This window comes from Lucilia cuprina, chromosome X (assembly GCF_022045245.1).
Source record: "Lucilia cuprina isolate Lc7/37 chromosome X, ASM2204524v1, whole genome shotgun sequence".
Lineage (NCBI taxonomy): Eukaryota > Metazoa > Arthropoda > Insecta > Diptera > Calliphoridae > Lucilia > Lucilia cuprina.
The window spans coordinates 6,512,300-6,527,886 of record NC_060949.1 but is presented as its reverse complement, the minus strand read 5'-3'; the positions used below and the strand labels follow the sequence as shown (position 1 = coordinate 6,527,886).

Here is a 15,587-nt window from a genome sequence, read left to right as displayed (position 1 = left end):
ACCGATATTGCCCATTTTCAACACCAAAACAAACTGGATCAACTAGCGAGCTGTGCAAAATTTCAGCTCGCTAGCTACTTCCGTTTGGACTCTATCGTGTTTTCAACAGACAGACAGACGGACAGACGGACGGACGGACATGGCTAGATCGTCTTAGAATCTAATAAGGACCCAGAATGTATATACTTTTATGGGTCTTAGACGAATATTTCAATGTGTTACAAACGGAATGACAAAAACAATATACCCCCCATCTTTTTTGATGGTGGGTATAAAAACAAGTATGAATGTATAGTCGGGCATAGCCGACCATATGATACCCTACACCAGTCAGTATGTATGTTGGTAGGGGAAGTTAAGTCTTCTTAAATATTATTTATGTAGAATTTAAAAGTGTTATTAGTGTTTGTAAGTGAATTTTGACCTTTATGTCATTTTCTGAAGGGGAGTTTGTATGGGTGATGGGGACAAATGAAGCCCGATCATTACAAAAATCGGTAGTGTCATTTAAAGTTCTTTAAAACTAATTTCTGTAGATTTTTGTTAACATAATAGATCATTTAAATTAAATCTAAGCCAAAAGGCCCTATTTGGGGGTACGGTTGTATGGGGGCTAGTCGAAATAATGGACCGATTTTAACCGGTCGTCCTTGGGCGTGTGTGCTAAATTTCATCCAATTATCTTGAAAATTGCGGCCTGTAAATTGCGCATAAGGTTTACATGGACAGCCAGCCACACGGACGAGGACATAGCTTAATCGATTCAGAAAATGATTCTAAGCCAATTGGTATACTTTAAGGTGGGTATATCACGAATATTTTAGTATGTTACAAACATCAGCACAAACCCAATATACCCTTCACCACTAAAGTGGTGTAGGGTATAACAATTGTACCTTGCCTCAGACATACTTATTGTGGAATAAAATTGTGGACATTTAAGTAAAATTTTGAAGGCGTTTTTTCTAGGAGCTAAGGTCAAATAAGACCCTATAATTATAGAGTTCATAAGGGCCATCAAGGCTATTATGAACTTGATTTTGCAGCTTTTTGTCTAGATAGGAGTATATTAAACATAACAAGTATGAATTTGTAGTCGGACATTGCCGACCATATGATACCCTACACCAGTCAGTATGTTAAAATTTTGATTTTTTTTAAATTAAGCATTTAATTTGTTTTATTGTGGAATATTTTTACTTATTGTTGACAAAAAAGAGATTTTATACAAGAGGGCTCATAGGGGAGAAGGGGTAAATATGGGCATATCCTTATAAATTTTGGTAGATGAATTTACGTCTACTTCAAAGTCATTTATGTAGATTTTAATAGTTTTTTAAGTAATTATAAGTTAATTTTGACCTTCAAGTCATTTTCTGAAGGGGTGTCTGTATGGGGGTATCTGTATGGGTCAAATGAGGCCCGATCACAATAAAAATTAGTATTGTCATTTATTGTTCTATAAAACTAATTTTTGCTGATTTTTGTTGACATTATAAAACAGTTCACGTACTTATGAGCTTAAAGGCCTGATTCGGGGGGTACGGTCGTATGGGGGCTAGGAGAAATAATGGAGCGATTTCAACTATTTTCAATAGCGATCGTCATTGAACTTAAAAAAGAGCACGTGCCAAATTTCATCAAATTATCTTGAAAATTGTAGCGTGTGCACAAGGATTACATGGACACACAGACAGACAGACGGACGGACATAGCTAAATCGACTCAGAAAGTGATTGGTATACTTTAAGGTGGGTCTAGCACCAATATTTTTGGGTGTTACAAACTTCAGCACAAACGCATAATACCCTCCCCACTGTAGCGGTGTAGGGTATAATTATGAATTTAAAAGCTGAATTCGGCGGGTTCCGTTGTAAGGGGCCTAGGTTAAATAATGGACCGATGTCAACCATTTTCAATACGCTGTATCTATAATACCATAGAAGATCTGAATTATCTCCAAAATTGCGATCTCTAGTTTGATTACAAGGTTACAAGCCCTATTCGGGGGTTCAGTTGTATGGTGGCTAGGTGAAATAATGGACCGATCTTACCCATTTTCAATAGGCTTCGTCCCTTTGTACAATAGAAGATCATGTTCCAAAATGCGTTAACTTCACAACTGCGACTTTTAGTTTCATTATAAAGTCTACGTGGGCGGACAGATGGGCGAACAAAGCTAAATCGACTCGGAAAATGATTCTGAGAGGAGTGGTGTAGGGTATAAATATCGACGTGACATAGGGAGCCTGCGAAACCTAACATAATATAAACAAGTAATATTTCTATATTCGGCTGTGCCGAATCTTATATACCCTTCACCAAGTATGTTTTAAAAAACAGTTTTTATTTATTTTGTATCTCTGCACACATGTCACACATAACATACACACAAGCAAATATAAACTGTAGCAGAAAGAAATATTAACCGTTGTACTGTAATACCACCGTCAAACTGTATTACCATCCTCAAACAAATATCAGATGTATTACCAACATATTACTGTTTATCACCTTGTTCTTGTTATACCCACTTATCTTCGTGAGAACAGAACAGCATCCAAACATACAAAAAAATACACAGCTGAATAAAACCAAATACATCTCCACACGCACATGTACATCTTTATCCAATTCACAGTGTTTTTGTTGCTTTTTTAACAAAGCATGAAAAAATGTGGCTTTTTTGATGAAATTTTCAGAGGTTGTCTCGGATTTTTGTTCATATCTCCCTTATTTATAGGCCGATTTTGCTGACTTTAAATAGTGATGTTCTCGAAAGCATGTCTGAATTATTGAAGATTCGGATCTCGCCGATATCTGGGGACCTCTAAAAACTGATTTCAACAGACAGACAGACGGACATGGCTTAATCGACTCCGCTATCTATAAGGATCCAGAATATATATACTTTATAGGGTCGGAAAATTATATCATAGAAACTACAAACGGAATGACAAACTTATATATACCCTTCTCACGAAGGTGAATAAACTTTCCGTACGAGATAAAATAAATGTTGCGCAAGCGTGTTGCCAAATAATATTTTTTATACTTATAATATATAAGAAGCTTTTACTTGTGGGTTTTTATTCTACTAACCTGGGATGGAGAGATTTTTATTTTAAATACTTAGAATAAAATTGTTTTTATATCCTTCACTTTCGTGAGAAGGGTATATATAAGTTTGTCATTCCGTTTGTAATTTCTATAATATAATTTTCCGACCCTATAAAGTATATATATTCTTGATCCTTATAGATAGCGGAGTCGATTAAGCCATGTCCGTCTGTCTGTCTGTCTGTCCGTCTGTCTGTCTGTTGAAATCAGTTTTTAGAGGACCCCAGATATCGGCGATGTCTGAATCTTCAATAATTCTATTAGACATGCTTTCGAGAAGATCGCTATTTAAAATCAGCAAAATCGGTCGGTAAATAACGGAGATATGAGCAAAAATCCGAGACAACCTCTGAAAATTTCATCAAAAAATTGTTAAAAAAGCAACAAAAACACTGTACATAGAAAAAGATGTACACGTGTGTGTGTAGATGTATTTGGTTTTATTCAGCTGTGTATTTTTTTGTATGTTTGGAATTCAAACATACAAAGTATACACAGCAAAAAAATATGATTTGCATTTTTTGTTAAAATAAAATAATTTTCCCTTTTGTTTTGCAAATATATTTTTTGATGAATAGAAAAAAGTATTTAAAACGTTTTCAATTATATGAGAGTAGATTGTGAGTTATTGTACAATAATTTTTATGCGAATAATGTAAGTTTGAAATTTAAAACTAACACAAATTTTTCCCAAGTGCTTTTGAAAACAATTTTTTTAACGATAAACAAAAACAAAATCTACGTCTCGTCAATGTTTACCAGCAATGAATCAGAGGTCGAAGTCGACCGGCTTCTAGTCGGAGCTTAGCCGCCGCCGAACTATATTTAGTTGCTTGAGCCGCCGCCGAAACATTCGGCTTAAATCGACTCAAATTTTTTTAATGTTTTTATTAACAAGACTGTAAGATCAATTATGTTTAAAATACACTATGGTGAAGGGTGTATAAGATTCGGCACAGCCGAATATAGCACTCTTACTTGTTCTTTTCACAAAATGTTTGTTACACTTACATAGTGCAGTATGAAGTAGAAATGTATTTTTGGGCAGTAAATCATTAAGGTTCTTTGATTTTTTTGGGGGATTTGGAAATCCAGATATCGATTTATTTAAGAATCCCTGGATTTCTACATAATACGATGCTCTGCTGCTGCTGAACGTACACAAATATAAATATATACTTTATAGTATAGTGTCTGCCCACTAATGGTTTAGACCCGATATCGACACCGCTTCAGCTTTTGGCTTAGAAGGAAAGTTTTTAACATTTTAACTAAAAATCGTTATATTTTGGATTTTGTATGAACATATATTAGAAAAAAACTAAAGCAAAAACTATCATTTTAGTTCATTGTCATCGGAAATGCATTTATTTGCAAAAATGAGTATTAAGGTCCTCTTCGTGAAGTTAAAACTAAATAAACTAAATATATAATGGAAGATTTTAAGACATTTTACAAATAATGGATTGTTATGTGTATAAAAATATCCTCCATGATGCTTTGCACTCATATGGAGTGCTCATAATGTCAATTTAATGAAAATATTATCAGGACATTGAAATCGGAAATCTGCTTATATGTCGTGAAATAACATAGCAGGGTATATTACATTTGTTTAGGAGTTTGGGTCGATGATTAACCTTTTTTAAAATTTTCAATATCTAACTTATTCATGTATAAAAACATTCGGTGAACAGAACATCAAAGATTTCTCTGTATGTATCTCAATCGAAAAACTACAAAATTAAGAGAATAACGTACGTACGTGTGAATGAAGTAAAACCAGAGAGCTCATAAGGTGGCTCTTCGCGTATGTCTGGAATAAAAATGTATAAAAAGAGCATTTTTAATACACTAACAAGATAATGCAAAATTATTTTTGCTTTTAAAATTTTTGAACAAGAAGAGATTGCAGATTTTATTAAATTTATAGTAAACAGTTGTATATAATGTCCATGTAAAGCATTGTACAATTTGTTGATAATTTTATTACAAATTAATGTATAAAAATAAGTTTAATATATAATAAACATTAGTGAGAAATTAGTGAGTATAAAATAAACAATTTTAAATTATTCATAAGGTAAGAGAAATAAATAAAATGTATTATAAAGTCGCTTTTACTACATAAAAGAGTGTAAAATTTGATAAATTTCCTGACTGACTCACTAAGTAAGTATTAATCAGCGGTACAGTTTCTTACTAACGGGGTCAATTTTTATTCTTTCAAATTGTGCAATATTAGATATTGCTACGTAAATTCTGTTACGTTTTGGTTACTATTTGGATAACAATGTGGGCATGGTATCTGTCCTCCTGTAACACTACCAATGTGAACATCCCACAGTCTGATCAGGTTACATACCTTGATATTTGGAAAATCTCCCAAATAATTATGATACCGAAGCAACGAAAGGATTAAACATTGGCGTCCTCCTATAAACCAATCAGCTTGCTGCCTTGTAGATCAAAACTATTTGAGAAAGTTTTCTACAACGATTATCCAACAACTGACTATGCTATCAAAGCTGGTGTACTTCAGGGAAGTGTTCTAGGATCACTATTGTACAACTCTGATTTGGATATGTCCAACGAATTAACCATTTCTACATTTGCTGATGACACTATCGTTCTTAGTAGACATGTATACTTAAATGTACCTTCTATAAACCTAGCTACTTATTTCAGACGTGTGGGGACGTGGTAAAAAAAAGTAATGACGTGGTTAAAAAATAAACACATAAGGTTTTCAATTAGCATAGGAAGCTCTTGTGACACTAAACAATTTGAACATCGCACATCACGTTACTACCTTGGTATCACTGGATGGACGTCTCACTAGTAATCAAAACGTAACAGAATGTAGGTAAGCATTACCTAAAAATATCTAATAGAGCACAATTTGAAAGGAAGAAAAGTGACTCCGTTGGTATAAAACTTTTCCCCCTGATTAATACTTACTTAGTGAGTCGATTCAGTTTTAAGTCACTGATTATAGCAAAAAAGCTTAAATATACCTTCTATAAATCTATCTACTTATTTCAGAAGTGTGGGGACGTAGTCAAAAAGTAAAGACAACCAGCTACGAAACGTTCAATTTTCGTTTGGTTGAAAATATAATTACGCTGGGAATGAAAACATTCATTCCTTCAAAAAAATCATTGATTAGACCTAGACAAAAATCTTGGTTTAATCAGAAGTGCAAAAGAGCAGTCAGATCCACAGCGGAAGCTTTCAGAATTTGCCGCAATAATAAAAACGCGTACACTGTCATGCTGCGCAAAAGGCCAGAACTTCGTGTGCTAGAGTACTTAGAAGCGAACAATTCTATATGAGCAGGGCCTGCGTGTTATGATTATTGCTGCTTCTAGGGGCAACAAAACCTTTTCGTCGTTCGTAAAAAGTGTAAAAGATAATGCTAGTTCTTCAATTCCGACGCTTTGCAGGGACGATCAAACATTCACTGACCCGGTTGATACAGCTAACCTTTTAGCTGAACTATTCGCAAGTAATTCTTGCTTGCATCTCAGCGTAAATAAGTCTCCTGATGTATACAGGCAGTGGTCTTTAAGCAGTGCTTTTCGACGCTAGCTCGTCCATTAGCTAATCTTTTCGGCATCCCATACATGATGGAAGATTGCTAATGTCATGCCTTTCCTTTCCTTTCAACAATTTACTTAATAACCGCCAGTGTGGCTTTCGTAGAATTAGTGATGGCTTAGATATTTTCAAGGCATTTGATAGAGTGTGGTATCTAAATTTATTGCATTTGGTGTCGGTAATAACTACATTCGATTTATTTCGAACTTTCTCAGAGATCGCACTATACGACTTGTTATAGATGGGATCTTATCAAATGAGTTCTAGATAAATTCAAGGGTACTGCAAGGCTCCGTTTTTTCTCCTACCCTATTTCTTATCTTCATAAATGACCTTCCATGTCAAACTTCCAATTCTATCTACTATTTTGCGGATGACAGCAATATCTACGATTCCTATTCAAATATATACCAAGCCCTCTAGAGATTGGGGTAATGAGGCTCAATATGAATCGCTTAATCACGATTTGATAAAAATCTCTGAATGGGGTCGTGTAAACAGAGTCGATTTAAACGCCTGCAATACTCAATGTTGTTTTTTAACACATAAATGTATGGTAATTATCGGTGACAGTAGGGTATCCAACTCTATTGGTTTACTGGAGCACCGTCGTAATGTGGGGTGTATTTCACTGTTCTATTGATACTATATTGGAATGTGTTCCTCTGAAATTAGGGAACTCGTACCCGATACCCGTATATTTTTACGTAGCACACGACTGTTTTCAAGTACACACCCATTTGTGGTCGATTGGCCACACAACACATTACATAGAAAATTCATTCAAAACATGAAGAATCTGGTTCTTTTAGTTTTATAGATAAATAAAATTTTGTATTCAATTCCTATGGGAGGTGCCAAGTCCCCCATTGAACCTCCGCCCGTTTTACTCTAAATGTTCAGATGAATGTCAAGTAAAGTTTAAAGCTTCTAGCTCTGTTTCTCAGATATACGAATTTTATATTTTATTCATATGGTGGCTCACGCTCCGTGCAAAATTTTAAGAATTTAGTTCTATTAGTTTCCCAGATAAACGAATTTTTTATTTAATTGACATAAGGGGTGTCGGCTACCTCATGGATGTTAATGTTATTCGTGCAAAATTTTATGATTCTAACTGTAATAGTTTCCAAGATAAACGAATTTTTGTATTTAATTTATATGGGAGGTGCCACGCCCCTATTATATTTTTTATATGGTTAACATCGGTTCATTATTTCACCTAGCCCCTATATAACTGAACCCCCGAATAGGGCTTTTAAACTTTGTAATTAAACTACATGTCGCAATTTTTGATATAATTCAATGAAAGTTGGTACATAATCTTTTATGGTACCGTAGACGAAGCTTGTTGAAAATGGTTTACATCGGCCCATTATTTCACCTAGCCCCCATATTTTAATAAAAAACATAATAAAATAAGTACATCAAAATTTAATTGTACAGTTGAAACAAAGAAAAATAATAGTAACTAATTTGATGGAGAAATTTAAGTTTTCCAATAAATAAGTATTATATTTTTTATAAATTAATAATGTATATTAGGGAGGGTCGACAAGTTGAGTCAGTCACCCCCTACGATTAAAGACATGTTAATAACATTTTCAAAAATATAAAAAATATTTTTTTGTCACGCCTAGAAATACAGCCCTTTTTGTTTTTTATATATTACGACGCTATTTTAATTCCGATCGTAACATATGATATATCAATATTAATGGCATGGATGTAGCTTCATTTCACCCTTAGATGATTTTCAAATTAACATTCTATGCTCGATGTTTAAGGACAGCCTGATTTGACCGACCCGTAGATTTATTTGTTTTAAATAAAAGACAAAAGGTAGTAAAACAAGTTTTATTTGTATCAAATCTCGTTGTAGACTAAAAAAATATAATATTGTTACATTGGGCATAAAGTAAGACAAAAGAATATAAACGGTTATCTTTCAAAACACAAAAACAATATAATATGTATCAATTTGAAGTTAATTTTGACTCTCTGAGAAGCATTAAAATAAATGACAAAAGAAGATAAAAAGGTACAGCATATGTAATATAAATAAAGGACCGAACACTCGACTTCTGATATCTCGGATCCTTCCCCAAAATCTAATATACTGGAATAAAGTACTTTAATTACATGAATATACGCTTTTAAAATGCTCACTTTTATGCCTAAAGAGCTATTACACAGGTATATAAAAATACCTGTATAGTTCTTAATACATACAATTAATTTGCTAGGGATATGGTCAAAAAAACATTTTTTTTAATTAATTTCTAATACAAAAATTGCATCCTACTCCCTATATTAACATTTTATTCAGCATTCAAATATTCTATTAATTAATAACGAAATCATGTAGGTATATAAAAAATTAACTTTTTATTTTATAAAGTTATAAGTTTTATATGTTTTTTTTCCATACAACTACTTGTATGTTTCTTTATTTAACAATTTTTAAAAATGTTTGTACAAATTTTTATAAAATGTGATAACTTTTTTATGATAAAATTTTGCTAATTTATTTATTCTTTTTAATAGGTTCATTATTTTAGAGAAGTTCTTTATATAATATAAACTAATATAAAATGAATAATCGGGAATGGCAGACCATATGATACCAGATATGAGCATAACTAAAATATGATTTATTTTTTAATAAATCAGTTATATCGAATTTTGTCTTAATTTCCATATACTATTTTTATTGATGAAAAACTGATTTTGTAAAAGAGAGCTAGGATCAATTATGGATCGATCCTATTAAAATTTGGTGTTTGATTTATTTTCTTATAAGAGATAAATTTTCAGAATTTCATTATGATTGTTGTGTTTAAGAGGGAATTAATGACCTTGAAGCCATTTTAAAGAGCTCCAAAGCCCTATTCGAGGAGTACGGTTTTATGGGGGCTAGGGGAATAATGGTCCTATTTAATCTAATCTATCTTGGGTAAAATGAGAAATATCAGCCTATTTGTATCGTATTATCTGGGAAATTTTGACTTGTAATTTGATTACAAGTCGGATGGACAAAGCTAAACCACTATAGTGCTGTAGAATATAATAAATTTTCCTTGTTTCCGATAGGAAGTAGTATCTGGAAGGGTTTGTAACTAAAAAAATAATTTTTTTTAATTTATTAAAAAAAGTGTTTTCGACGCTTTTTTCTGGCAAATTGATTATTTGTTGTGAGAACAGTTGATGATGAATATATGAACATTTTTAAATATCTATAAAATAGCTGTTAATTCATAAAAGTGAGCATTTCAAAGGCATATATTTTATATAATTAAAAGCTCTTTATTATTATATAGCCACAATTTCAGATTTTGGGAAAAGATCCGAGATATCAGAAGTCGGGCATAGACTTCAGCCAAGACATAAATATTGATAAATCATATGAAGCGATCGGACTTAAATAGACGACGTAATATATGAAAACCAAAAAGGGCGGTATTTCTAGGCGTGGCAAAAAATCTTATTTTTATTATATTTTTATACCCTTCACCTTCGTGAGAAGGGTATATATAAGTTTGTCATTCCGTTTGTAATTTCTATAATATAATTTTCCGACCCTATAAAGTATATATATTCTGGGTCCTTATAGGTAGCGGAGATGATTAAGCCATGTCCGTCTGTCTGTCTGTCTGTCTGTCCGTCTGTCTGTATGTTTGTTGAAATCAGTTTTTAGAAGACCCCAGATATCTGCGAGATCCGAATCTTCCATAATTCTATCAGACATACGACCGGCAAGAACGCTATTTAAAATCAGCAAAATCGGTCCATAAATAACGGAGATATGAGCAAAAAACAGAGACAACCTCTGAAAATTTCATATAAAATTTAGATTTTTTAATACATAACAATACGGTAAATATTGTTATTGTAATTTGTTTATAAAAGCAAAGCAGAGCAAGAGTAGCAGAGCGAGAGCAGCACTAATGTTTTGTTATTGGCTAGAAATATGAAATTAAGTATGTAGAGCATGAATTAAGTGAGAACCTATAAAAGGGGACTTTCTGGTACTTTTTCGTTCTTCAAAAGGTATTTTTTGAAATTTCTATAATATTGAACCTAGAAACATGAAATTAAGTATGCATGGCCCGGATTAAGTGAGGACCCAAACAAGGGGAGTTTTTCGTACTTTTTCGTTTTTCAAAAGGTACTTTTTGCAATTTCTACAATATTGAACCTAGAAACATGTAATTAAGTATGTATGGCCCGGATTAAGTAAGGACCCATAAAAGGGGACTTTTTCGTTGTTCAAAAGGTACTTTTTGCAATTTCTACAATATTGAACCTAGAAACATGTAATTAAGTATGTATGGCCCGGATTAAGTGAGGACCCATAAAAGGGGACTTTTTGGTACTTTTTCGTTCTTCAAAAGGTACTTTTTGAAATTTCTACAATATTGAACCTAGAAACATGTAATTAAGTATGTATGGCCCGGATTAAGTGAGGACCCATACAAGGGGACTTTTTGGTACTTTTTCGTTTTTCAAAAGGTACTTTTTGCAATATCTACGATATTAAACCTAGAAACATGTAATTATGTATGTATGGCCCGGATTAAGTAATGACCCATAAAAGGGGCCTTATTGGTACTTTTTCGTTTTTCAAAAGGTACTTTTTGCAATTTCTACTATATTAAACCTAGAAACATGTAATTAAGTATGTATGGCCAGGATTAAGTGAGGACCCATGAAAGGGTACTTTTTGGTACTTTTTCATTCTTCAAAAGGTACTTTTTGAAATTTCTATAATATTGAACCTAGAAACATGTTATTAAGTTCGTATATCCCGGATTAAGTGAGATCCAGTAAAAGGGGACTTCTTGGTACTTTTTCGTTCTTCAAAAGGTACTTTTTACAATTTCTACAATATTGAACCTAGGAACATGTAATTAAGTTTGTATGGCCCGGATTAACTGAGGACCCATAGATGGGGACTTTTTGGTACTTTTTCGTTCTTCAAAAGGTACAAAAGGCTTTAAACACATCATGGAGAAGGGTATATAAGATTCGGCACAGCCGAATATAGAACTCTTACTTGTTAGAAATGTTATTGGCATATCTTTAATTCTAGGTTGTGACTGACACGACTTTTTTTGTCCATAGAGAAAAGTTATTAAAAATTCCCCAGGCCATTATCGCGTCTCAGAGCACTTGAATTCGAAATGTGATAAAAAATAAACATATTTTTGAAAATATTCGAATAAAACAATTGTATTACTTAAAATACATCTGTAGTTACTTGAATATGAGTTTTCGTCCTTATAGAATAACGTAAAACTGTTCTCAGCTATGGTCGAAAAATTTTGATATTTTTAACGGTCGTTTCAAAATTCAAATTTTAGTTTTTTGATACTATTTTGCAAATATTTTGATAATATTTTGCAAAATTTCAATAAAACCCGTTTGCAATCCCATTATTTCAGTTTAAAAAATTTGGTTTAATACCTTTTTGAATATGGCGTCAATTTGAACCAAAGCATGTTTTCAGTAATACTTTTTGTAATCGATGTAAATTTTGTATTAAAAACTAAGATATAATAATTTATATTTGTGATATAATTTTCCAGTTTTATTTTTATTTTAAAATATGTAATGCAAATAATATTTAAATAAATTTTTTAGATTTCATTATTTTTATTTATATATAATATATTTTTTATAATACCCAATTGTTTTTTTATCAATTTGCTGAATTAATGGGATTGCAAACGGGTTTTATTGAAATATGTCCAAATTGGCATGTTTTTAAAACATGCCAATTTGACCCCAAGGCCATTTAAGGGTTAATTTTTTTCACTATTATTGTAAATATGGGTTGTTAATAAATAAATTTCATAAGTTTTATGATAATCTACCTAAAAATAGAAACAATTTCGACTAGTTTATATCAAAAATTGCAAATATTACAAAATTTGATCTTTGATCTTTAAAGTTTATGCGTTAATGGCGTCCAAATTGTATGAAACTCTTGATTTTTATTTAGAAATATGTGGACTAAAAAATTACAAAAGGTTCCATTTAAAATACACAACAATATAATAAAAAGGCTAATTTTGCAAAATATTTCATAAAAATGGGTTTTTCTCGAAAGGCAAACTATAAGAGGTATTAAAATATTTTTTACTGTTTTATTCCCTAATCTGTTGTCCATAAATTCCTATGAGTTCTCCCAAAAATATTGAAATTTTTTTAACAAAGTATCAAAAAAACTGAAATTTGAATTTTGAAACGACCTTAAAAAAATATCAAAATATTTCGACCATAGCTGAGAACAGGTTTACGTTATTCTATAAGGACAAAAACTCATATTCAAATAACTACAGATCAGTGTTGCCAACATTGGTCAAGCAAAACGCGCGCAAAAAAATTAAAAAGGGGTAAAAAAGCGTAATTTTCTAACTGAAAATGGGTAAAAAAGCACTAACGTTTTTTCAGTCAAATATTGTTTATTTTAATAAAAATTGCACATTATTTCTCTCATTTCCTACAAGACTCCAAAATTCGTTTTTTAGAATATTGGGCTGCAAAACAAAACATGCGTCATACTAAGGTCTTTCACCGGTGTGAGTTAGATTTTTAGTAACGTAAGAACTAAAACTAATGTTTGACGAATATTAGATAAATAAGATGAGAATTTTAAAAATAGTAAAATGTCATTAAACATTCAAACTGACAGGCACACTACCAACTGGCCAACCGATGTACCCACACCCAAATTGTAAAATTTTACAAAACTTATGAAATATATATTTTTTTTGCAAAATCTATATATATTATTTTTAAGTTTTTTGAGTTCTGGAAAAATTGTTAATTTCACTGATAGTGAATAACATAACTTATTTTAAAGTATTTTGAATATTTTGTTTTTTTGTTTTTGAAGAATATATGCTTTTGTACATTTTGTTCATTACATTCAGTTATAGACCAATCGTCATAAAATTTGGCATAAAGAATTATAACAAAAATCTTTTTATTGCGAGTACAACGATGAAGTAATCATGGAGGCTTTATATATGAGGGATAGATTCAATTGTGTAAAAAAAATATATAAAACTTATTTTTTGTCAATTTTCATCGCTGTACTCATATTTTTAAGGGGACCTTAATAGGGGGTAGGGTACGTTACCGATAAATCCGAATTAAATTCGGTAGGAAGATTACATTTGTATAAAAGTAGTTTATTTCGAATTTCTCCGCTAAACACGTATTTTTAAGTCAGTAATGAGCGTTAAAATCAATTTTTGAAGGTGACCATATGTGGGGGTAGGGTCAATTATGGACCGATTGCCGTAAAATTTGCTAGAGAGATTTTGGCTTATATAAAACATATTTATGTCGAATATTTTTAAGTCGGTAATGAATATTAATGTCATTTGGTAGAGAAATTTTGATGCATATAAAAATTTGTGGAAAAATTTAACTCGTTTGCTCTTTACGTTCTAACCCTATCGTGCTTTCAACAAACAGACGGACGGAAAGACGAACAGACGGATGGACATGGTTAGATCGCCTTAGAATTTAATAAGGACCAAAATATATACCACCAATGTGTTACAAACGGAGTGACAAAATCAATATACCCCACTCATCTTGGGTATATGTTGGGTATAAAAAGCACTAAATGCACTGTCATAAAATTAGAAAGCACCACTTTAGTGCCTTTTTGAAGAAAGGCACCATGAGCAAAATTTTCCGCGTTTGGCACACCAAAAAGCACCGCAAATAGTGCTAAAAGCACTAAGTTGGCAACACTGCTACAGATGTATTTTAAGTAATACAATTGTTTTATTAGAAAATTTTCAAAAATATGTTTATTTTTTTATCACATTTCGAATTCAAGTTCTCTGAGACACGATAATGGTCTGGGGAATTTTTAATAACATTTACATTTTTCAACCAACTTTTGTGTTTTTTTTTTATCTTTTTGTAACGCTAATTCTGTGTACATTACAATTCTTTGACAATAAAATATAAAACAAATTGTTTAATGACAAAACTTTTGTTGAAAGATTGCATATTTTTCCCTTGTAAATGCATATTCAAACTTCAGAGCCGTTGCGACACCAGTTAACGTAATCCTATTGACCTATTTTTTTGCACGACTTATTTTTATAACCCATAGAACAATTCAAGGGGGGGACGGCCGGTAGGATATTTTTTTTTCCTTTATACAAACTTGGAGCACTCTATTATACATGTATTTTTCACAAAAGTCTTTATGTTGTATAGAGTTTTTACTATAGTTTTGATAACAAATTTTTTGTTATTTTCTAATTATGAGAAAAACAGTTTGATGAATTTATTAAATCTTTAGTTTGTATTAAACCAGAAAGTGTAGTAACATGTCTTACCAGAGATAAAATTTTCTGGGAAAAACTTATTAAACCAGCTTAAGGTTTCATTATCAAAATTAAATTTAGTTTTCTTAACTTCGCAAAATTTTAAATAAAACTTATCTTTTTTATGTTAATTGAATTAAAACATTTTCTTAAACTTCATTTGTTGATATATAAATATCTGCCTGTGTTCCGCAAAAAACATCTTCTTAACAATTTAGATCAAGTACATCTTTGTTCAAAAAATTGGGCCCATTTGGCGGAATAAAAACGTTATTCGTTCTAAAATTATGCATCTTCTGCCTGCATTTATAAATTTATTGAATTTGTCATTTTTAACAAATATTTCAAAAACATTAAGATAAGTTTAAAAATGTGGATATAATAAATATAAATGTATAGAACTCAGCTTCAAAATCGTTTAGTTTAAAATAATATTGCAATGGTTCCCACTGTGTATTATTTATTTTGCTTTCGTTCTACTTATGTATATTAATTTTTTTATTATCT

At 31.5% G+C, this 15,587-nt stretch overlaps 1 protein-coding gene across 2 annotated transcripts in view; it reads right to left on the bottom strand.

The window, feature by feature from the left end:
• LOC111689371 (43 kDa receptor-associated protein of the synapse) overlaps window positions 1-15,587 on the bottom strand; it is a 38,674-nt gene that overhangs the window by 20,552 nt on the left and 2,535 nt on the right. Inside the window, exon 5 of one of the 2 annotated variants that reach the window (XM_046945350.1) lies at window positions 4,886-4,936. The exons of the other annotated variant lie outside the window; for it this stretch is intronic. Within the exon in view, the coding sequence (XP_046801306.1) occupies window positions 4,886-4,936 (51 nt within the window). The remainder of the gene's footprint in view (window positions 1-4,885; window positions 4,937-15,587) is intronic. 2 annotated transcript variants of the gene reach the window in all.